General features: G+C 48.4%; 1 protein-coding gene across 1 annotated transcript in view; it reads left to right on the top strand.

The window, feature by feature from the left end:
- LOC144818333 (hippocampus abundant transcript-like protein 1) overlaps window positions 1-22,832 on the top strand; it is a 365,697-nt gene that overhangs the window by 149,692 nt on the left and 193,173 nt on the right. Inside the window, exon 3 of the mRNA XM_078675662.1 lies at window positions 5,120-5,182. Within this exon, the coding sequence (XP_078531788.1) occupies window positions 5,120-5,182 (63 nt within the window). The remainder of the gene's footprint in view (window positions 1-5,119; window positions 5,183-22,832) is intronic.

Below are 22,832 nucleotides of genomic sequence, written 5' to 3' on the forward strand. Positions count from 1 at the left end.
AAGCCCGTATCCTCGTGCTCGGTTTCGGGGCTGTCGTGGAAGTACGCCCGTAGGCGGATCTTTCTAAAGAATTGTTTCAATTCGCACATCTCCTTGAAATTATCAGGGACTGGTGTGGGGACGAAGCCCAAACCTTTCTCCAAAACATTGGTCTCTGCCTGGGTGAGGGTTCTACCAGTAAGGTTAACCACTAGGCTCTCTTTTCTCTGGTTGTTCTCCTCGTCTCCACCATTGGAGTTGTTTGGTCCTGCCACTGTACACCTTTCTGCCCTCCTCTTCTGCGCCCTCTTCCTCTGCCCCAGCCTCTGCCTAAAAAGGGGGGTTGTTCATAGGATAGAACTGTGGCGGCCTTTAGGGTACATAGGGTAATGCCATGGTGGGGGCAACTGGGGTGGCCCATGGAATACAGGGCCATTGTCATAGCCTTGCATCACATTCTGTCTACGTTGGTTACGACTTCCATAGCCACCCCCACTGGAGTCGCTATTGGAGGAGCCCCGTCTACTGTCGTCAGACGAGTAGCCGTTTTTGGTTGTTTTGTAACCGTCTTTAAGTTAAGGGTATACTTTTTCTTTATCAAATTTGGTAATGTCCTTTTGGAGTTTGGCCATTTTTTGTTTGAGCAAGTACTCTTTGTTGTCTGAGATTTCGTTGTTGATCTCAGCTAACTTCGTGGTAAAAGCCGTTTTCGTAGGTATTAAGCTTTTAAGAGCAGCCTCGGCCGCAGGTATTTTGACCAGGAGTGCATCTGCCAGTCTTTTGTCTGTTTTCACTATTAGGAACATGAGATCTTTAGTACATTTCCAAGATACCTGGCACCAATCATGTTTGAAAGGACCATCTTCAAGAAAAAGTCTTGGTAGTATATTGACTATTAGGCCTTGGGGAGCGATATTGGACCTTAGATACTTAGCCATGAGTGCTCCACGGACGGTAATTCTGAGCGAGTCTTTTTTCAACTGGGCTATAGTGATCCAGTCGTCGGTAGTTGAACCTGAGGCTGCCTGGCCTCCAGCTCCAAAGAGCGAGGGGGCAGTTCTCAGTGCTTCAGCTATTGCTTCTTCATCAAAACTGAGTCCAGGGACGTCCTCCATTATAGGTAGGAGGTCTGCTACCACTACTCAGACGAGTGTGTGTGTAGCGAGTAGACTCGAAGTGTTGGCCAAGCAGTGTCTAATACACTCTCGGTAGCCTGAAAAGTTCCTCGGGGGTGACCCGTGCAGTAAGTATGTAACAAAAAGGGGAACTCAAGGGGCTGATATTTACCGGGGTCCAGTGTACAAGCCCCTGAACTAGTCAGAACAAAAAGAATACACTGTTCCCCCTAGATTGGAGAGAGAAGAACCAAGCGCTGTGGAAAGAGGGGGAAGCCCCCTTTCGGAACTAAAACCCTCACACACCCAGCAAGCTAGGTGTCATGCTTCATCATCTGGGTTCTGCTCCTCGTCAGACTGGCGCTGCAATGTCTGACGGGCACCCGCGAAGGGGCTCTTTGTCGGAGATCTTTTGTTCCTGCCAGTTGGTGCATGTGGGTGTGAGGGTTTTAAGGTGAAGTGTAGGCGTGAGAAGATAGTGCGGTGGTGCGAATTAAAAAAGGTTAGGAAGTCCACGGGGATTTTTATTAGTGTGGCTAGCTACCTTATTAAAAACAGAGTGAGGAGGCACACACACGGGTTCTAAGATCCGGTGATGTGTGCTCTTCCTAGCGGTCAACATGTTTCATGCTAAAACTAGCAATTCATCAGGACCTATAAACAAAATGTCCTACACGTTTCGGGGAAGGACAAGTATTACCTTCCACTGGTAGCAGGCCAATTGGTCCTACCACGGATTGTGGAACCTAAGAAAGGGTGACAAAAACAGAAGTGTTTGATGGCTATTGTGCTTGTACCCAAACCTAGATCACAATGTGCTTGGTTCTAACTCCAAAGACAAGTATGCTGCAAAATGCATGCAATCTAAAAATTAAAAACAACCCTAACTGAATAAAATGTTAAAACTTGTTAAAAACCGACTGAGTATGGCATCACTAAATGTGAGTATAACTACAGATAAAGGAGGGACGTAATTTGCTCTCACCCTGCTGTTGTTGCAGAATGGCGTCACCGGACTTCTCCCGAGCGTGGGCACCACAGTCGTTGGTACCTTCAGAGTTTGGAGGAAGAAAGGTGATGTGACGTAACAGTGGGAGGCGTTTTGTCACTTGGTTTTGTGGTCATGTTGTACAATACCACAACGTGTCGGCCCATAGCTAGCCGGAGGACCCCCACCACAACGGGCATGGTGAGTCCAAGACTAGGTATCACCCCAGCAGTGTACACGCCGCACCCAGCGAAGGCTCCCCCCAGAAAAAAGAGCGACGGAAGGGCCGCAAATGGTCCGCGAGATCGCGATCCAAATGCGGTCTCAAGGTGCCGCCCAAAGGGCAGCGGAGGAGCCCCGAGGTTCTGAACCTGTCCGGTACCATAGAAGGACACCTCATGTGTGCCATCAGTACTGATAGGTCACTACTGTCCCTGCCCTGACAATAGCGCATAGAGCTATAGTTCTGCTTCTGCATGCATGGAAAAACCCTTGTGACATCCCATTGTATGTTAAACGTGTTTTTTGTGTAAAAAGTGTAACAAATGCATGGTGTGTGAGCGAGTGTAATGGAGGTCACTAGGATCTGATTTGGATACCTCTAGACCGGCCTAGTACCAGTGCACAGTGATAATTGTGCTCCCAGTCATCGAAAGTGTATTTGCATTCCTGTAGCTGGAGGAAGAAGACCCAGACACTGAAGTAAAGAATATATACCATGCTGCCTTCAGAAATTATGTCAAGCTTTTGGTTAGCAAGGAGCTGGTGATTAGTTTTTCTGAGCACTGCCTTCTGGTGGATGGTAGGGGAGAGATGTGGTCCTGCATCCTCTGTTATGAAAGGTGAGGTAGTCTAGGCATGCCTGCCCTTTCGTCTTTCCAATATTACTCCTTTATTTGGACTATTGACACCTGGTGGTGAAACTGAACATTGCTTTTGTTTCTCTGTTATGGGTGCTCTCGATGGAGCAAACACAACACGATGATGGACGGAGTGCTGAAACTTTTCAGACTCTCACCCCCCAGTCACAGATCTGGGTATAAACCATCATCATTCTTCTGCTCACTAAGCCACCCCAGTTTGGTCCCAGCCATATGCAAATTAGTCTTGATCCTGTTCCTCGTGGGAACAGTCCAGCCCGATCTGCCAGGGCAGGTCCTCCCTGGACCGGAAACAAGTATTCTGGGACCGTTGTCAGGGTTTCACCCCTCATCAGCCAGTCTAGTTTGAATCCAGCGGCAAAGTAAGCAAGGGACCCAGGCTCCAGGATGGAGATAGCCAAATCACTACCTCCTGTGAGAAGCATCGCACTCACAAATAGGCCTGAAGAAAACAAAGGACTCTTGAAAGAAGAACTACCCCAAGTCGATTCTATAGTTTCAGTCAGTAGATTCATGGCTTCACATCCCCTGTCTAGATGTTGTGTATACAAGTGGTGCCCTAAACACCTCACCTTTTTCCAGTTCCACCTCCTTTATGACAAAGGAACGGAGCACTCCATAGACTACCTGAAGGATTGCTGTGCAACCATGGCCAATGTTTGCATGGCTATCAGTCTCCAGGAGGTGAGGGAACATCAACTGAAGTTTGGATTTCTAGCTGGAAGAGCTGTGTACCTGCCCTGAAGTTCCTAGAAAACTGTCTTCCTGCTGAGAGCAATGAAGAATCCTTCCTGGCCATGTAAAAATGAGGCTGTCAAGGAAAAAGAAAGCTCTAGGGCACCTCCGTTGGCTGTGTGGGACCAGGAGGAAAGATACTGCACAAATGATCTGGAGAGACTGGGGTCCTGTTGGTCCCCCCTGGAGTCTCACTCCTGTTCCTGGTTTGAATAGCACCGTCATAATTGGGTCATTGCAAAGTCCCAGTCATGTTGGAATTGTGTGACACAGAATGCTCAGTCAGAGCTACATCTGCTGAATACATTAGCTTTGACTGGGGCTGCAACTGATGACTGCTGCGCACCCCATTGACAGCACCTACCTTCAGTCCAGTCAGAACTGCAACCCTTCAGCAGTGCGACCTTTCAGAGCTCTCAATGACCAAACCTGTTGTCTGCTACCTGAAACCTTAGCATTAGGACTGACACAGCGAGATCCTCAACGTCATCTGCCCAGGACCCTTTGCTGTGACGTCGAAAGGGGAGACTGGGCAGCTACACTGCTGAATGTGGCCCACAACTGGCTTGGGTAAACTTTAACAAGGATTTTCCGATTCTCTGTTGCTCGTTCGAATGCTAAGAAGAGCAACTGTGGACGTGTGACGGCAGTGTGAAGGACTTGCGAGAGTATGCCTATCTAGAGAACGGGATAAAATAAAGCATGAACAAAAATGTGAACTGTAGGACACCAAAACTGCACCTGAGCTTGATTCACATTCCTCCTGACACTTAGAACCCGAGAAGAATGCCTGGGGAGGAACTAGGGGTGCAGGTAGAGTTTTGCGCCTTCATAAGCTAGCTCCCAGAGTTGCTGACTTGTGTTTGTTCATTGAAGTGTGTTGTATTTAGTGTAACTGTGTGATTAAAGTGCTTACTTTCTTACAAAGATAAGCGTAATCACTGGAATGAGCATTAATGTTTTTTCTGTTTGTTGAGCTCTGAGTTGAGCAGCCCCGCCCTACTTCCCTGAGAAGCCTGTGAGTGCACCCCATTGGTTAACCACTGCTTTATGTTCTGGGCTGTCCTTGACTTTGTATTTGCATCAAGCGGACCTGTTTTTGTAATTAATTATGTTCGACTTCACGAGTTTAATAATGTGTTAAAATGGAGGATTGTTTTTTTTTTTACCGTTCCAACCTAACACTCTTGGTGCAGTTGTACAGTATGTTCACGTGGCTGGTATAGTGATGCTGGAGTGGCTTGATACTCCATAATACGAATCATGCCTTTTAGTTACTATTCTCCTTCTGATATCCTCTTCAATCAGACACTAGAGGAAACATAAAGGCATAGGTAGGTGCTGTGTTCAAGTTCATGGAGGCTGACTCATTATGGTTACTTTTTTCATGCTTCTAACCTATTTTTGTTTTTCTTTTGTAGGTTTTACGTGACACCTTTCCTCAACATACCTTTTTAATGAATGGCCTCATTCAAGGTGTTAAGGTAAGCTGATCTGCAGTTGTCGTTGACCTTTTCTTCATGAACGATCACAGTCTGGATCCCCAGGGTGATAACGATGATGTTGCCTTTAAAGAATTTAGTTTCTTGAGGAAACCCTAAAGGTGCTGTAGTTGGAGTGGTGTATGATATAATGGGAATGCTGTCCTCTCATTCACTGCCTTTTGCAGTGTTGAATGTATGAAGATCCTGTGCCTTTTTAGTTTAAGTCTAGAGACTGTTTTAGCTGTCTCACCAGCATTGTGTTTTCTTGAGGGAAAAAAAATCCTACTGAAATGGTTTGAGCTAGCCTTCACGTCTATGCAAGCTATGCAAGCTCAATTGACAACATAGCGTGAGCAATAGGTAAACCCCCATTCAGCCTTTCATTGCCAGTTGGGTTCTGCCTACAGAACAGCCGTTTAGTGTTTGTAATGGAAGGCATTTCGCTTCATTAGTCATGACACCGCTTTTGGGAAGACTGCCTGCACACTACTGTTTGTGGTGGCTTTGGTGCATTGGGGCTGATGACAATTTGCATCTGTCACATGCTGAGTCATAGATCAACCAGCACCTTTTTAGGACATAAGGAAACTGCACCCGTACAAAGTCTGTCTGTCTGTCTGTCTGTCTGTCTGTCTGTCTGTCTGTCTGTCTGTCTATCTATCTATCTATCCCCCGTGTTATGAAACTCCTGTGTGCAGCAGCATGATTTGATATGCTCTTGTAGCTTGACACCACATTAGCAGTACTTTGTCAGTCTTTGTTACCGGTGTTTTTCCTCTCTTTCCTCTCATTAAAGGTATATCCATGCCACTGTCACCCTTTCTGTGAGTGATGTACATAGTAAAATACCTCCTACTCCTCCCCTGGTTTAGTCTCTGTTATTAGGCAGACCTCTTTAAATTGTCTGACCCTGGCAGATCCTTCTAAACAGTGAGTGCCCCACTTGGACACTAATTCATGACAATAAGTTTGCATGTGCCTGACCCAATTAGCTGTTTCATCTGCATTTGTAGGTCAACAAACAAAGGATAAAAAATGTTCAGCAATCGTTAGTTTTATTTTGAAGGTAAATCACTAGTGTTGAGAGATAGTGGTTCAAAATAAAAGTAGCACACCTGAATTTCTTAATTGAAACCGACTATGACGTGTTTCATATAGTTTGAACAGCAACATTTCAACAAGACTCTTGAATGTCCTTGAAGGATTGCAACTGCAGTCTTCATGTCACAGATTGGCATCCTGGTTGGACCATTTAATTACTTGTAAAGGCTTACTTTCCCCAGCCCCCCACTCCAGATCAGAAACCTATATCCCTGGGCACTGCTCATTCACTAAACAGTGGTGACAGAAGCACCAACATGAGATATTAATGCAGCTGCAATCTTATATCTTGGCACTTGTTGCTCGCACCCTGCAATGGGGTTTTCTTTCTTGTCAAACTTGTTTGGAGAGAAGAGTGAACACATCCCTCTTTTAGTAGTCTTTGTGGAAATGTTTAAGTACACAGGTTATGTAGAGTGTTATGATGAGCTTTGCTATTTAGAGGGGTAGTAGTATGGTATTTTGACTCCCATTATCCTAGACACCATCACTGCATCGCCCCCAAAATTCTGATGGCAACACCCGTCTCTCCCCACGCACTTCTCCTATAAACACATAATTAGAAAGGACTTGTAGTTGTTGCCTCAATGTGTCCAACATCAAAAGCTTCCCAGTACATTTCACTTCGCACTGAAAACCGTCCAGGTTTTTAAAATCTGAAAGTGCACCTTCATTAATTGAAACGGTTGTGGTTGTGTAGATAGGTGAGTGAGTGAATGTTAAATAAACCAATAAAGTGATAAGGGAGTGTGTGGATGGAAAAATGAGTCCTCATGTTAGGATTTACTCTGGTATTGACTTATTCACAGATTTGAAAAATCACACATACAAAATAGCCTGTCAATGAAGAAGCACTTCCTCCATTTTTAAAGTTAATCAAAAGTATTGGCTTTGGCAGTGCTTGTTATATGTAGACTTTGCAGCTTTGTTCCTGCTATACCATTTACAACTAGCCGCTCTGTCATTTTTAAACAAGCCATAATCATTCATAAACTTAAGATGCCACTGTTCTGCTTCATATCTAAGAGATTCCCTTGAACTTTATTATGTGGTTAAAGATGTTACTTATAGGTGGGTTCCATCTTAGCTTCTTGTTAAATGACAAGTTACTTACTTACCTTCAGTAATGCATTATCTGGTAGAGGCAAGCTCTAGCCACAGATTTCTAACCTTTGACTTTCCCAGGCATCAGACTGGATCTGAAAGATTTTTGAACGAGCAGCATCCCTGCGCGCCGGTAGGTGGTGTAGATAGTTGCAGGGCATGAGAGCCGGGTCACCTACATAGGCACCACCTCAGCACTCTGATGTCAGTTAATTTTCACAATTCAGTGGGCCTAGAGGCTGTGGCTACAAGGGGGATTGGGGATTGGTGGTTGTGACAGACCTTTGGCTACCTGACTCGTGGGTTGGAATGTGTCCTCACCCTTGCACAGTTTGGGAAGCTTGTGTGGGGCGGTGGCTGGAATAAGGTTGATGCAATTGAAAGCCCCTTCTGTAGCCACAAAAGGAGCAATAAGAAGACTGGGTTTGATTTGATGCGGGCAGCAGAAAGGCCCAAGGACTTGGTCGTAGGCCGAGACTCCTTGAAGCGCTCCAGCGCCGAGTCTGCTTTGTCTCCAAAGAGACATTTGTCATCAAAGGGCATGTCGATGAGGGAAGCGTGGACATCCCTTGCAAAACCAGATGTTTGTAGCCAGCTGTGGCATCCAAACACCACTGTCGTCGAAATCCTTCTGCCCAGCAAGTCAGTCATATCCAAACAACTCCTAATGGTGAACATCACTTCATCTCTCCCGTCTTTGGCCGCTTGGGAGAGAGCGGCCCGGGCCTTCTCCGGGATCTGTGGCAGCAATATTCCACAGAGTGTGAGAGTATAGCAGCCCAATAAGCATGCAATGTTCAAGGCTGGCGGAAAAACATTTTCTTACCAAAACATTCCAGCCTCTGGTATTCCTTGTCCGGGGATGCGGCAGGGAATGCACCATGGGATATAGAGGCTTGGACCACCAAGCTCACAGTGGTGGGGTGTTGGGTGAGTAATTACAGATCCCCAGGTGCGGGTCAGAGATGGTGGGCAATTGTCCTGTTCAAAGGAGCCCTTGTGCTGGACTTGGACCAGGTCCCCAGTAGGACATCTGTCAGTGCTTCATTAAAAGGGAGCAATGGTTCAGAAGAGGAAGCTCCCGATTGTAGCACTTCTGTCGAGATGTTAGTCCTGACTGTCACTGAAGGCAACTCAAGATCCTGGGACTGAGCTGCCCTCTTCCCTACCATGGAATAAGATGCTACCTACTATGTAGCCACGGTATGGGGAGAAAGCATACCAGTATCTGTGGATGTATCCAGACCTCTGGCATCCCTGAGTTCCTTGCACCAGTACATTTTCTGGCCTTCTAAAGGGTCAAGTGACCCCTCTATTCTTCCCTAAGCCTAGCCCTTCAGAATAAGGCTTAGGCACCGACCTAGTATGCATGAGTCCTGTCTGTGCCAAAATCGGCGTGAACAACGTTCCGGATTTATGTATGCACATGGGGCTGGTGCTGCCAATGGGGGCCATCGGCTTCAGGGGAAGTCCAATGGTGGTCCATTTCCGTGATCGGATCCATGTGGGCCCATTGGAGCCGAGGCTGGAGCGGCCGGCACAGAACCCGATGGAGCCCCTTCTGACCCTGCAGGGCCCGAAAGCATGCTGGAAGGGTCGGACTGAGCCTCCCACCTTTTCTGTGAGCCAGAGTGACCCCCACTCAAGTAAGACATTTTACAAGATCACAATTCCATTATAGGAAATTAAAAATAAAAACAAAAAAATTTGCACAAAAAAGTTTAAATCATCTGTTTGAAAATAAACATGTGCGATGTTAAAGATTGTGATAAAAGATACAAAACCTTTTTAAGGCTTTGTGATAGAGCCTAACAAATACATTGAATTAATAAATGACTGATACTTGTGAGCACAGGGCTGGAGGCACATGATCAGAATCTGTGCACTGTGAGGTTTTCTGCCTGAGGCAGTTTGGGCACAGGGTAGAGCTTGATGCCAGAGTCTGCACCTAGCCCCCATTGAGTGTGACCAAAGGTTTAGTCAGTTAGCCAGTAAATAGTAAGATAGTTATCTGTTAAAGACGTCTAGCCGCAGATTCCTTACCTTTGAACTTCCAGGTGTCAGGCTGGACCCGGAAGATTTTTCTCCGCAGTACCCCTAAGTGCCAGTAGATGGCGTCGGTCGACTCCGCATGACGTCGGTCAACTCTGCATGACATCGTCCACCCATGTTAGTCGTCATGGTGACGTCCGCGTCGTCAATATAACCGCCACTCCGGCGGGCTAACGTCTGTTCTTTTCTTTCCGCGCCATCAGTGCCGATCTGTTGAAGAGTGCTACCCCCTGTTGTCTTTCAACAGGCTTTTTGTCGACTTCTTTGGTGTGTAGGTGTATCATGTCAAGCAAGAAGACTTAGGGGTTCAAGCTGTGCGGCATCTGTCATCACGCCATGTCTGTCATGGACCCCCATTTGGTTAGTCTGTGGTGCCTGGAGCGCAACCACAACTCCAAGTTGTGTTCCAACTGCCGGGCCATGGCGCCAAAGGCTCTGAGGGAGCGGTCCCTAAAGCTTCTTGCAGCCCAGCGCCCTGCACCCCGGAGGTCGCCTAGTCAGTCCCTATCCCAGTCCAGGTCTCCGTCGAGAGGAATGTCCAAGCACTGCTCCGGTGAATCAAAATCCTCTTCATCGAAGTTGTCGAAGTCAGGTAAGAGGCACCACAAAAAGCACAAGAAGTTGAAGCGTTATTCGACAACCCCAACTGTCTCGCAATGCGCCAGAGGAACCTCTGCATTCGAGACCCCGCTCCGCGAAGCAGGAGCCTGGGTTGGCTCCGCATCTCCCTTCCTTTCTGGGGCCGGGAGCGACCCCGGCCCAACTGAAATAATTTTATGATGCCTTGTGTGCCATATTTGAGAAGCCTGACCATGCTGGCCCAGCTTCAGACCCCAAAGCCTCGGGAGGTGGAGGGGCTCCTGTGGTTCCCAAGTCAGCGGCCCCGGCACCACAGTCTCTGAGTGGACCCGGGCCGACGCCGGTCATACCTCCACAGCGACCTTCCCCACTCGGCATCGCATCCGGCACCAAGCTCCTTGGCATCACCAGCGCCCACCGGCGGTGCCTCCTGATCATAATTCCCGACAACACAGAGCCGGTCAGACATCCTCTGACGCTGAGACCATCGCTGATGGAGCCTTACCGCTCCATGCCATTCTCTCTGCCCTATTCTGAAGGGTTAGGGATGGAGGAAGAGGATTGGGAGGAGGGAGCAGGATCCCTTGGAAATCCTGCAAGAACAAGATATGGACTGGTATGAGAAAGAGGCTGGAAAACTTCGGTAATATATTTTTTTTCTTCTGCCAGCCTATCATTGCGGTCGGTGAACAGCGCATGCCTCTTTGGCCGTTATTCCCATTCCATGTGGTATACGGTAGCACAGGTGCTCCTCAGAGTCTCGGAGGAGGACCGGGCTCTACTCTCCCAAACTAGATCTGTCGGGAGGGATGCAGCTAAGTTCGCCATCAGATGTGGCTTGGACACAACCGACTCGCTGGGTAGAGCGATTTCCAGGACGGTGGCAGTTCGTCGCCACACCTGGCTGAGAACGTCTGGTTTTTCGGGGGATGTCTAGTCTAACTTCATGGACGAGCCCTTTGATGGCTTCTGTCTCTTTTGAGACGAGGCAGATGCTACCTTGAGCGCTTTAAAGACTCGCAGGCTATGGCCAAGTCTTTGGGCCTCACTACGGTCCAATTTTCGCTCCATTCGTGGCTATGGAAGGGGCTATCAGCCGCACCAACCCTATCCCGGCCAGAGGGTCCTGCAAGTTCAGCAACTTCTGCGGGGCCATGGACGCGGTTAACCCTGGAGTTGTGCTTTGGGAAACCAGAAGTCTGGCTAAGCCACCATCCCCTCCTCTACCACAAAACCTTCCTAGGCCAACCCACCAGGATCACACTCGGCCTGTCGGTGCCAGAGTATGCCATCATCCACACCACTGACAAAACATTACACCGGACAGGTGGGAGTTGCAAATAGTCCGAAGTGGCTACTCCCTCCCATTCGAGAATACCCTTCTATCTATGCCTGCACTGTACCGGCTGACAGAGTATCACCTTGCCTTGCTCCTTTAAGAAGTCTCAACTCTCTTGGCCAAGGGAGCTATAGAGAGGGTACCGGGGCCTGAAGTAGGTAGTGGTTGCTATGCCCGCTACTTCCTGGTCCCAAAGAAGGACAGAGGCCTTCGTCAAATCCTAGACCTTCGAGCCCTTAATTACTTCCTCAAAAAAAAGAAATTCAAGATGTTTTCTCTTGCTCAGGTCCTGTCTGCCTTGGACCCAGGAGACTGGATGTAGCGCTGGACTTGCAGGATGCCAATTTTCATATCCCCATCCTGATGGCCCATCGTCGCTACCTGCGGTTCATGGTGGGTCACGAGCACTTTCAATTCGCGGTGCTCCCCTTTGGCCTCACCAGCGCTCCTCGGGTGTTCACAAAGGTGATGGCGGTGGTCGCAGCCCATCTGCGGAGATCAGGGATTCCATTCTTCCCCTGTCTCTATGACTGGTTGTTGAAGACGGCATCGCCCCAGGCAGTTGCCTCCCACTTCCAGGCTTCAGCGAACCTCCTTCATTCTTTGGGGTTCACTATCAACGCGCCAAAGTCACACCTAACATCCTCTCAGACGCTCCTTTTCATTGGGGCAGTTCTGGACACGGTGCGGTTTCGGGCCTATACTCCTAAACTGCGAGTCTAGGATGTTCAGGCTATGATACTAATGTTGCAGCCTCTCTCTTGGATCCCGGTGAGAATGACTGAGGCTGTTGGGCCTCGTAGCCTTCTGCATCCTGCTAGTGACCCATGCACGGTGGCACATGCGGGTTCTGCAGTAGGACCTGAAGTGCCAATGGATGCAGCATCAGGGAAATCTCACCTACCTGGTTCAGATTTCAGAGGACAAAAATCAAAATGGGGGGAGAATGAACCACTTGTCCTGTATAATCAGGGTCTTAGTTAGCTTGGGAGACCATCGTTGTAAAAAACCCTCAAATACGTACACAGGCGAAAGGCAGTATATCTTGGTTCTCCGCCTCAGTGTACCCGTCTCTGACAAATGCCAAGCTGCCACGTGGGCATCTCTGCACACGTTTGCCAGACACTACTGCCTGGATTCCCAGGTCTGCAGAGAAAGCCTGTTTGGTTGCTCCGTTTTACAGGAATTTCTGGTCTAAGCCATTCTAAAGTCCCTCCTCTGGGAATGGTATTGCTTGGGTATCTGTTCAAAGGTAAGGAATCTGCGGCTAGATGTCTCTATCAGATGGACAAGTTACTTACCTTCGGTAACGCCTTATGTGGTAGAGACATGAACTGGCCGCAGATTCCTTGCAGACCCACCCATTCTCCCCGCACTACAGAATAGGTTTTAAGTGTCAGGTACGTAGCCCTTCAGGGTCCGAGTTTTCATTTTTTAACACACCATGGTCAGTCACTTCACAGCTTCGCACTTCTGACGTGGAAAGTCGTGAAAAGTACTGACATCAGTCGGCGTGGCGGTTGTATTGATGATGCGGGCATCACGAAGTTGACAAACACGACCGATGCCATCTACCAGCTCGCAGGGGTACTGCTGAGAAAAATCTTCCGGATCCAGCCTGACACCTAGACGTTCAAAGGAAAGGAATCTGCGGCTAGATCATTTCTCCACCAGAGAAGGCCTTACTGAAGATACGTAACTTGTCTGTCATGAGCAGTTGGATGTTCTATATGATAAAAATAATACCAGAAAGTAACCTAAAACAACACAAAGGTAAATTTATGGTTAGCTTTCCTTACAAGACCTTAATTTATGTTTAAAAAAAATAAAAGAAACTTCACTATAAAAACACAGTACTGTTATGTTTACAAACCATGGATTCTTCAGTTATGGTTAACCAAAGTAACCATAACTCACTTGCTTCCCCATCATGCACTGCTTATGACCTCATGACCTCATGTACAACATCACTCCTGACATGTAAAATGACATAATTGATTGCAATTTTTTCAGGTCGCGCCTCAACAGCACTTGCGCAAAGCTCTTTAAAACATGTTGTATACACTTTGTGGGCTTACATCCTGCACATTGCATTTTATTCTTTACGTGGATTGTCCTTCCAAAATGCCCACTTGCTATTGGTGTATCCTTCCTCTTTGTTCTTCTTTTTGTCTTTTTTTTTCTCTAACAGAGTAGGGACCAAGTACTGTATATTTGCGCTTTGGCTGTTTATCTGTTCATGTTTTGGGCTGTTTTTATCTTTGTTTTCAGCTTCAGCGCCAAAAGCTGCTTGCATTTTTTTTTAAACAATTTTGTTAAGATATATTGCAGAGCATTTCAATGACCGTATTACAGTTGACGTTAATATAAACATCATTATTATGATCTCTTTATCTACTACAGTCATACAGAATTCAATACATCTTCCCTTCCCTCTCAAACCTTCCCGTCCACTAACAACCATCTCACGGGAGCCATCTACTACTTTATCATCACAAACTTCCATCGGAGTCAGAGTCAGACTGTGGGGGTTCACAAATGTCACCTCTGTACGTGTTCTATTTACCCCATACCTCCTCCCATTTTCTTGGGCAGCCTCTATAGGTATATACTGATCTCTCTGCCACCATGGCCAAGTCCATATCTCTACAACATTGAGCCAGAGTGGGGCTATCTCTGGATCCCCATCGTTGTGCTATATTCCTCTTTGCCACAGTCATTCCTAAAGTCGCCCAGTCCTGGGTTATCTTGTTTAAGTCTGTTGGGTCCCAGATATTAAGGAGGCAGCATTGTGGGCTGGGCAGAATAGCGAGTTGTGTAACCTGGGAGAGTGTCCGCATAACCGCCATCCAGTATCTCACTATCACGGGGCAGCTCCAGATGGTGTGATAGAAGGACCCCGTGTCCTCACATTCCCTAAGACAGAGTGGCGAATCTGCTCGTCCTATTTTGTGTAGAAGTACCCTGGTATAGTACGTATAGTGCAGTATTTTGAGTTGCACGAACCGGAGCCGTGATGGGATAGCAGCCTCTCTAGTGGAGGCCAGCGCCTCTCTCCACTCTGCCTCGTCGATCTCGCCCATCTCGCACTCCCATTTAGCTTTCAGGGTCTCTGTGGGATCTGCTCTGTTGTTTACTATTTTTTTATGTCAGTGATATCACTTTTTTCTGGAGGTAATCTGTTAGGAGTCTATCCTCCAGCGGGGAGGAGTCCTCCGGGTTCGTGTCTGACGGTATCAGGGACTGCAATGCGTGTGTAATCTGCATGTACCTAAACCTCTCTGTCTCCGCCAGGCCGTCTGTGTCTTGCAAGTGGGCAAAGGTGACCACCCCACCCCTCTGCCATAGGTCGCCAACCATTGAGATTCCTATTGAATCCCAGTTGCGGAACCCCTTCGTGTTACCTAGCATCCCCAGTTTTTTTGTGTCCCACAGTGGCATAGCCTTCGTGACCACTCCTTCCTACCCGAGCGCTCGCTGAGCATCAAACCATACTCGTATTGTGTGTAGTGTCGGACCTGTGATTGTGTGTTTCTTCCGCTTATTGTATAAGGCGTTCATTATACCCGCCGGTTCTAAAAGATGCCTATTTATTATTATTGCTATTTATTAAGCGCGAACAAATACCCGTAGGCGTCGCGGTGATAAAAACCAACTACGTGAGTCTCAGTAGGTGACACTATAGTATTATTGGTTAAAGAGCCAAGTCTTTAACTGTTTGCGAAAAAGCAAGAGTGTAGGACTTGTCCCTATTGACTGTGGCAATGTATTCCATAATTTGGGAGCAGAAACCAGAAAGCGACGATCGCCCCAGGAAACTGTTTTTGTGCGGGGCACCAGTAGTTGATTCAAGGTGGTGGAACGGAGTTGTCTGGAAGGAATATAAGGAATCAATTGATCCTTAAGAAACTGCGGTCCCTGATTGTGGAGTGCTTTATAGACTATACATAGAGTCTTGAACTTAATCCGATTACGGATTGTCAGTCAGTGATAGTTCCTTATTGTATCTGAGATAGATTTAAATGTAGGTGTTCTAGAAAGGAGTCTGGCAGCTGCATTCTGTATAGTTTGCATTTTATTAGTCACACGAATCTGGGCATTTACAAATAGACCATTACAGTAATCCAAGGAGGACAGGACTAGGGAGCTTACTAGAGTTTTTCCAGCTGTGTCAGGTAAAAAAGGAATAGTTTTCCTCACTAGTTTAAGTTTGTGACAGGCTATGGCTGCTGTTTTATTTGCATGGGCCATAAAATTAAGACCTTCGTCAAAGACCACTCCCAGGTTCCTCACCTTAGAAACCGGTTTAGGGGGAGCTCCGAAGGATGAGGGCCACCAGACTGAAGACCAGCCTGGTGAAAGTGGTCCGAAGATGACTACCTCCGTTTTTTCAGAGTTAAGTTTGAGACAATTGGAGGCCATCCACTCTCCAATTGCTAACATACCTCCTTGAAAACGATTTGCCACCTCTTCTCCATCACTATTTATTGCCAGAACCAACTGCGTATCATCAGCGTAGGAGGTTAGGCTCATCCCATAGGCTTTGATGACTTTAGCCAGGTTCGACACATAGATATTAAACAGTGTCGGACTTAGGGATGAGCCTTGAGGAACCCCGCACGGCAAAGACAGCTGGGATGATTGGAAAGATCCCAGGGAGACCGCCTGAGTTCTCCCAGCCAAAAATGAGGCCAACAAATTTTTTGCAACCCGTTGGATACCCATTTTTCCGACACGGTCGACCAAGATCTTATGATCGACCGTGTCGAAGGCTGCGGATAAATCAAGCATCACCAGGACAGCTGTTCCTCCCTGATCCCGGATGGCTCTTATGTCATTGGCTGCTTTAATTAATGCGGTTTCCGTACCATGGAATTTACGAAATCCAAATTGGGTACTATCCAGCTGATGGTGTTTCTCGATAATACCTGAACGCTGATGGTTCATAGCTTTTTCAGCTACTTTTGCTACAAATGGGAGACTCGCTATGGGTCAATAATTTTTTAGCTCATCCTTATCCAGGAGTGGCTTTTTTAAGAGTGGTTTTAAAATGGTCTTTTTCAATATATCGGGGTAAATCCCAGATCTAAACCTGGAGTTGCAAACTTGTGTAATAACCATAACAAGGGAGTCCATCACCGGGGGCAGGACTTTGAAAGGACAGGGGTCCAGGGCTGATCCAGTTTTAATAGATGTAATAATCTCCATTGTTTGGTCATCCGTGAGATCAGTAAAATACATAAATGGAGAGTGAGGGGGGATATTACTGGTAGAGTTTAAGATGACGTCTGTTTTAGAAGAGAAAGCTAGATATATGTCATTGACTTTTGTAAAAAAGAAATTTGCAAGCGCGTCACAAAGTGACTGGGAAGGTGGTGGTGTTAAATCAGGAACATTTCCAGCAAGCTGCTTTGAGATCTCATAAAGTTGCTTACTGGAGTTTTTTGCCTTCTCAATTCGTTCAGTAAAGAACTTCTCCTTTGCCTGTACAATCATAGATTTATAGGTTGCGAGGGATTCCTTGTAACTAGTTTTGCTCTCTACGTTGTAAGTTATTCGCCAATGCCTTTCCCTATTCCTACATAGTTGTTTCTGTTTCCTTAAATCGTCTGTGAACCATGAGGCCGAGGGAGTGGCCCTATTTCTTGACAAGGTTTTAATAGGTACTAATGAGTGTGTATTATACCCTAGCCAATCCTGGTATTGACGAGTGGCAATATTAGGATCGGTGGCTAAGGTGGGGCGAGTACTGTCCAATAACTCTTTTAAGTCTGCCTTATTTATATCTTTCCAGACCTTTAACGATTCTGGTCTGGAGATGATGGCTCTATGAATGGGGCTCTCCGTAATTGTGATTCTACTTAAGATGGCATAGTGGTCGGACCATGGCATGGGGAGGATATCTGTTATACACAATCCCTCCAAATTGGAGAAAATGCCGTCCAAGATATGACCGGCCTCATGGTTAGGGGATGTAACCAATTGATGGAGCCCCCACATTTCCATGTCTGTTAGTAGGGAACGGGTGTCTTTATCATCGAGTTGCTCTAAATGAAAATTCCAATCACCCATGACTGTATAGGATTCTTCAGTCACTAATGACTCCAATAACGAGCCTAGATTGGAGAGGAAGCCTGCACGTGCTCCTGGAGGACGATATAATAACACTCCTTTAAAATTGTAAGACGAGGTTAACTTGATAGCAAAGTGTAAAGCCTCGCAACATAGAGAAGAGATGGAAGAGGTCCTTACTATGTAGCTTTCCCTGGCAATTATGGCCAGCCCGCCCCCTCTTTTGCCCTTTCTATTTTGACGGTAGGCCTTATATCCTAGCGGAACCGCAATCACTAGATCCGGATCAGATGCATCATCCATCCACGTTTCCGTGATTAAAAGGATATCTAGTTTCCGATCTGTCATTAGGTCCGCTATTTCCTGTCTATGCTTTCCCAATGACCGAGCATCAATAAGTCCTGTACAAATCTTGGCCGATTTTAAATTGGTCTTTACAGTAGGATATGCCTTACTAGTGAAGATGGGAATGACGGTGTTGCATTGAGGACAGCTCAGTGACGTGGAATTTATGGCAAACTCCAGGTCATGCCTCGTACAGTGAATTATGGGGGATGAGCCTAACTCTAATAGGTGTGATCTAGAATCTGTTAGTCGATCGTCCGAAGCCTTTGGGCCAGGGGGAGTGGCCCTTGGCCCGGTCCTGGCGAGGACGGGCGCAGACGGGCTTGCCTTTGGTGTGCCGCCGGCGCGCCACCGGCGCGCCACCGGCGCGGACGTGATGACATTCCCCTTTTATCCAGTGTTGAGGAGGGTGGGAGGTGGGCAGCTACTGGAGCGCCACCCTTTCCTTCCCCCAATATGGCGGCTGCTCACCCTCTATTCCACAGCGTCAGCAAGCAATCTGCTGCGCTGTAAACAGCGTGAGTATACGGCCGTTTCGTGAAGTAAGGCTCTCAATAATAAAATGTAGACAACGTTTGAAAAGAATGTCAGAAATAAAATCGAATGCACACTTTTAAAAAATAGCGAGACAGAGCCCCCGGCTGAAGTCTAAATGCTGGTTCAGCCTGTGGTACGTGCAGCCTGTGGTTAATCACGACCATCTGGGAAGCCCAGTAATATACCTTGACATCCGGCAGGGCGATCCCGCCGTCGTACCAGCTCATGATAAGTTTTGTGAGCGCTATTTGTGGCGTTTTACCGTCCCAAAGTAGCGTCGTGATTTCCGCATTGATTGCTCTGAAGTATATCGGAGGAATAGGGAACGGTGTATTCTATAACGCGTACAAAAATCTTGGGAGGGCCACCATCTTAAAAAGTGCTGCACATCCCAGCAGTGTCCGCGGCAACGCGTGCCAATATTTGACATCGTTTTTAAAGCGGAACAAGGGCTGAGTCAAGTTTGTTTCCGTGAACTGCTCGTGATCATGCGTTACAAATATCCCCAAATACTTAAAACCGGTCGTGACCATTTGCAGCTCGCAACCATGCGGTAGCTGCGGCGGGGGTCCCCTCAGGACGTAGAGCACTGACTTGTCCCAATTGATTGTATATCCAGACTGACGGCCATACGCGACGCATATCTCCAACAATCGGCCTATGGAGTTCTGTGGGGACGTCGTATATAAAAGAATGTCGTCCGCGTATAGCGAGATCTGATCCTCCCAGCCTCCCGCCCATTTTATGCCCTGTATTATGTGGTCCTGTCTTATCCACGCCGCCAGCAGCTCCAACACTATCGCGAAAAGGAGGGGGGACAGTGGGCATCCCTGCCATGTTCCCCTTCCCAGTGTAAATTCTTTTGACATATAGCCATTCACGACCACCTGGGCCACCGGGCTCGTATACAACAGTCGGACCCACATACAGAACTTCAGCCCGAAGCCCATACGCTGTAGGACCGCGAAGAGAAAGGGCCATTCCATCAGATCAAATGCCATTCTTGCGTCCAGAGAAAGGACTGCTGCGTCCTCTGTTATTGTTGCCCTCCGTTCTATCACTCCGAGCAGGCGTCTCAAGTTAAGTGTTGTATTGCGGTCTGGCATAAACCCCGGACTGGTCAGCGTGCACCAGGTCTGATAAGTGCGCCTGTAGCCTATTGGCCAGAGTCTTAGCAAGTATTTTCGCTTCTGCATTCAGGAGTGAAATTGGTCTGTAGGAAGTACACTCAGTCGCCGGTTTACCGGCCTTGTGGATTGCCACAATGGTGGCGAGACGTTGATCCCTGGGTAAGACCCCTCTTGTGAAACTGTCTGTAAACATCGCCAATAGGGGGGGCACTATGTGTTTTACTCCTAGCTTAAATGAAGCGCTCTTATGGCCTGCGTAATCTCTTCAGGTGTAATATCCTCCTCTAAGGTTTTCACCGCATCTACATCTAGCAAGGCCAGTCTAATGTCTTGCAAAAAGGCCAGATTCTCTGAAACCTGCTGCGGCGTGGACACTATGTCTCCATTACCAGTCTGAATTTGTGTTATCCAATTACTAGCCCTCTCTTTTTTCCCCAACCATGCTAGCAGTCGGGCTGCTTTATCACCCTGACCATATATTCTGTGTTGTGTGCTAGTTAGCCTAGTAGAGGCCTCCTCCTGTACATAAGCTCTATATGCCTGCTGGGCCATGTGTAATGTGTGGGTTGATTCCTCTGTGCTATTGTATGCGTGTGCCTCCTCCGCCCGTCCGGCCTCTAACTCTAGGTCTTCAATGTGCTTCTGATGTTCTCTCCTTTTGCCCGTTATGAGTGAGATGGCGCTACCTCGCAGCACTGTCTTATAGGCCTCCCATAGTGTAGTCGGTGAGGGCACGGAGTGGTGGTTCTCCTCAAAGTAATGCTTTGTGGTTTGTAGGAGCGCTTTTCGTAATCGACGGTCCTGAAGGTACCCGGGCCTGATTGGGAATAGCCTACGAGACTGTGGGGTGAAGGGTGCATAGGTGATAAGGTCTGGTAAGTGGTCCGAGATACCTCTAAGCATATGTCTAACTGCTGTCATCCCCAACAACCTGGTGGCTAGTGTGAAAACGTAGTCAATTCTAGAGAGGCTATTGTGGGCCCCGGAGTGGAATGTAAACTGCCTTTCCGTTGGGGAAACGGTCCGCCATGCGTCCATTAGGCCCAGCGCCTCTACAAAGTCTTGCAGCCTACGGGATGGCCCAACAGCGTCTCTAGGGGGTTGCCTATCCAGTGTTGTGTCCATTACTGCATTGAAGTCTCCCCCAACAATGAACTCCCCCTGGGGCAGCCTCAATAGGAATTTACCAAGGTCCACAAAGGCTCCTTGGTGTAGTGCCGGCAGAATATATATCGACACTATATTATAAGATTTGCCATTCCACTGACCTGTGATAGCCGCAAACCGTCCCTGGTCATCCTGGTATGTGTTTGCGACTATAAATAGGAAACGCTGGTTTACAAGGACTCCCACCCCTCTCGAGCCGGACGTGAAGTCAGAATGTACCATCATCTTGAATCCCCACCTGTTTAGGGCTTGGACTGTCGAACCCTGCAGGTGTGTCTCCTGCAACAGCGCTACCGCCACATTCTTCCGCCTCAAATATTGTAGGACCAGTCCCCGTTTTATTTTGTCCCCCAGCCCGTTAACATTCCAGGAGATTAGAGACATTTGCGACGTCTCACCCTTTGTGCTGTGGTTTAGTGAGTTTGCGTTTCTGTCACCCTGGCTCATATTGGATCGCGCGTTCTAGGGTGGGCTGTCTCTTTCGAACTGTCCTGTAGCAGCCTGTCATGTTTTGCTCCACAATCATTTGCTTTAGAACAACACAAAAGGGGGCTGCGGCCCCAACAAACCAAACACCCACAACCAGAACCCTTTCCACCACCCCCCTCCCTGCTTCCCTGCCCAGCGGATTCAGAACTACCCGCCACCCCAACTTAGCAGAGCACTTTAGTCCCATAACTGTGTACTTGTGTAAAAGTGGGGGGGGGGGAGGGTGTGTAAGAGTCCGTTCCTGCCACACCATGGTCCTCAAAAATCAGCCTCAGTGCAACCTGTTGTGACTTTGTGTTCCTCGCAGTGTGGACCCTACTCTGGGGTTACGGAGCTACTGCTCGTGTCCAACCCATCTCTTCTGCGCTCATTCGGTCGTGCAGCCACCTCCGGTCGCTAAGCGCTCAGCAGTGTACAGTCCAGCCCTAAGAGTCACTCCACCTCACTGCCCGCTCCTGTTTCTTCCTTGTGGGCCGGTGTGTCGACCTCCCGGCCGCTCGAGGTCTCTTGCGAGGGACGTCGTCGCCATTCCGGTCTTTGTCTGCGGCTCCCCTTCGCCGGCCTCCATCCGTCTAGCCAGTCCCGCGCTGCACCGAGCGACTCAAAAAACCAAGCCCTGCCTTCCGCCACCACTCTAAGCTTAGCCGGGGAGAGCATTGCATATTTAAGTTCTCTGTTGCGGAGCTCTCGCTTTACCTCTGTGAAAGTGCGCCGCTGGGCCGATACGGGTGCCGTGTAGCCTGGATACAGGATTACCACGCTGTCTTCTATTCGGAGCGGTGGGCCGGTTTTGGCCGCTTGCAGGATTGCGCCCCTGTCTCTAAAATTGAATATACGTGCCAGAGGGCAGGTCGGGGGGGGGCTCCTGGCCTGGGTCGCCCGCTCGGAACTCTATAGGTCCTCTCCACCGAGAAAAATTTTGAGAGGCCGCTGGGGCATAGCTAGCTTCGTCTGCACCAACTCCTCCACAAACCGGTCCAGAGCTGGGCCCCGGACAGTTTCTGGCACACCCACGAGGCGTACGTTGTTGCGCCGAGAACGCACTTCTTGGTCATCAAGTTTCTCAGTGAGCTGTTTTTGGACAAGCTCCAGCCGGCGCACTTGCTCCTGTAAAGTTGCAGTGTCCGTTGATAGGGCCTTCGTCGTAGTTTCGACGTCCGTTACTCTCGCTCCCATTTTGGAAAAGTCCGTTCGTAGCAGTGTCACTTCACTGGAGATGGATCCTATGGATGTCTGCATTTGTAGCAGAGTCGCCATTACATCCTTGAGGGTAATTTCCTGCGACGGTTCTGGCTGCTGGCCTTTCGCGGCACTGTCCGCCATGTTAGGCGCCACTTGTTGGTCCTTTGCGACGGTGTACTTTTCAATTCGGTAACTCTGCACCACTCTAGATCCCCTGGCACTCATTGTGCTGTGTAGCGTGGGGGGGTCCCTTATCATGCGTGTGGTGGCCTGGTCACTACGTTCCGCACCCCCACTATACAGAAGAGTCCAGTTATTCCGGGGTGGGGGGGCAGTGTTCGTCCGCCAGATGTATCTTGGATTAGTGCCTGGAGCCGTCGATGCCCCCTTGAGGGTACTGCACCTCGTGTCTGGTCTTTGACCCTGTGTCTCGCGCCCCACTCTTATCACCGGGCTGCCCTTGCCCCTTCCTGTACCTCGGGGGGTCGAGCTCCGCTGTCCCCGGTCACCGCGGCACTCACGGCGTTTCTCCCCGCATCGCTGTTGCTTCAGC

This window comes from Lissotriton helveticus, chromosome 2_1 (genome assembly GCF_964261635.1).
Source record: "Lissotriton helveticus chromosome 2_1, aLisHel1.1, whole genome shotgun sequence".
Lineage (NCBI taxonomy): Eukaryota > Metazoa > Chordata > Amphibia > Caudata > Salamandridae > Lissotriton > Lissotriton helveticus.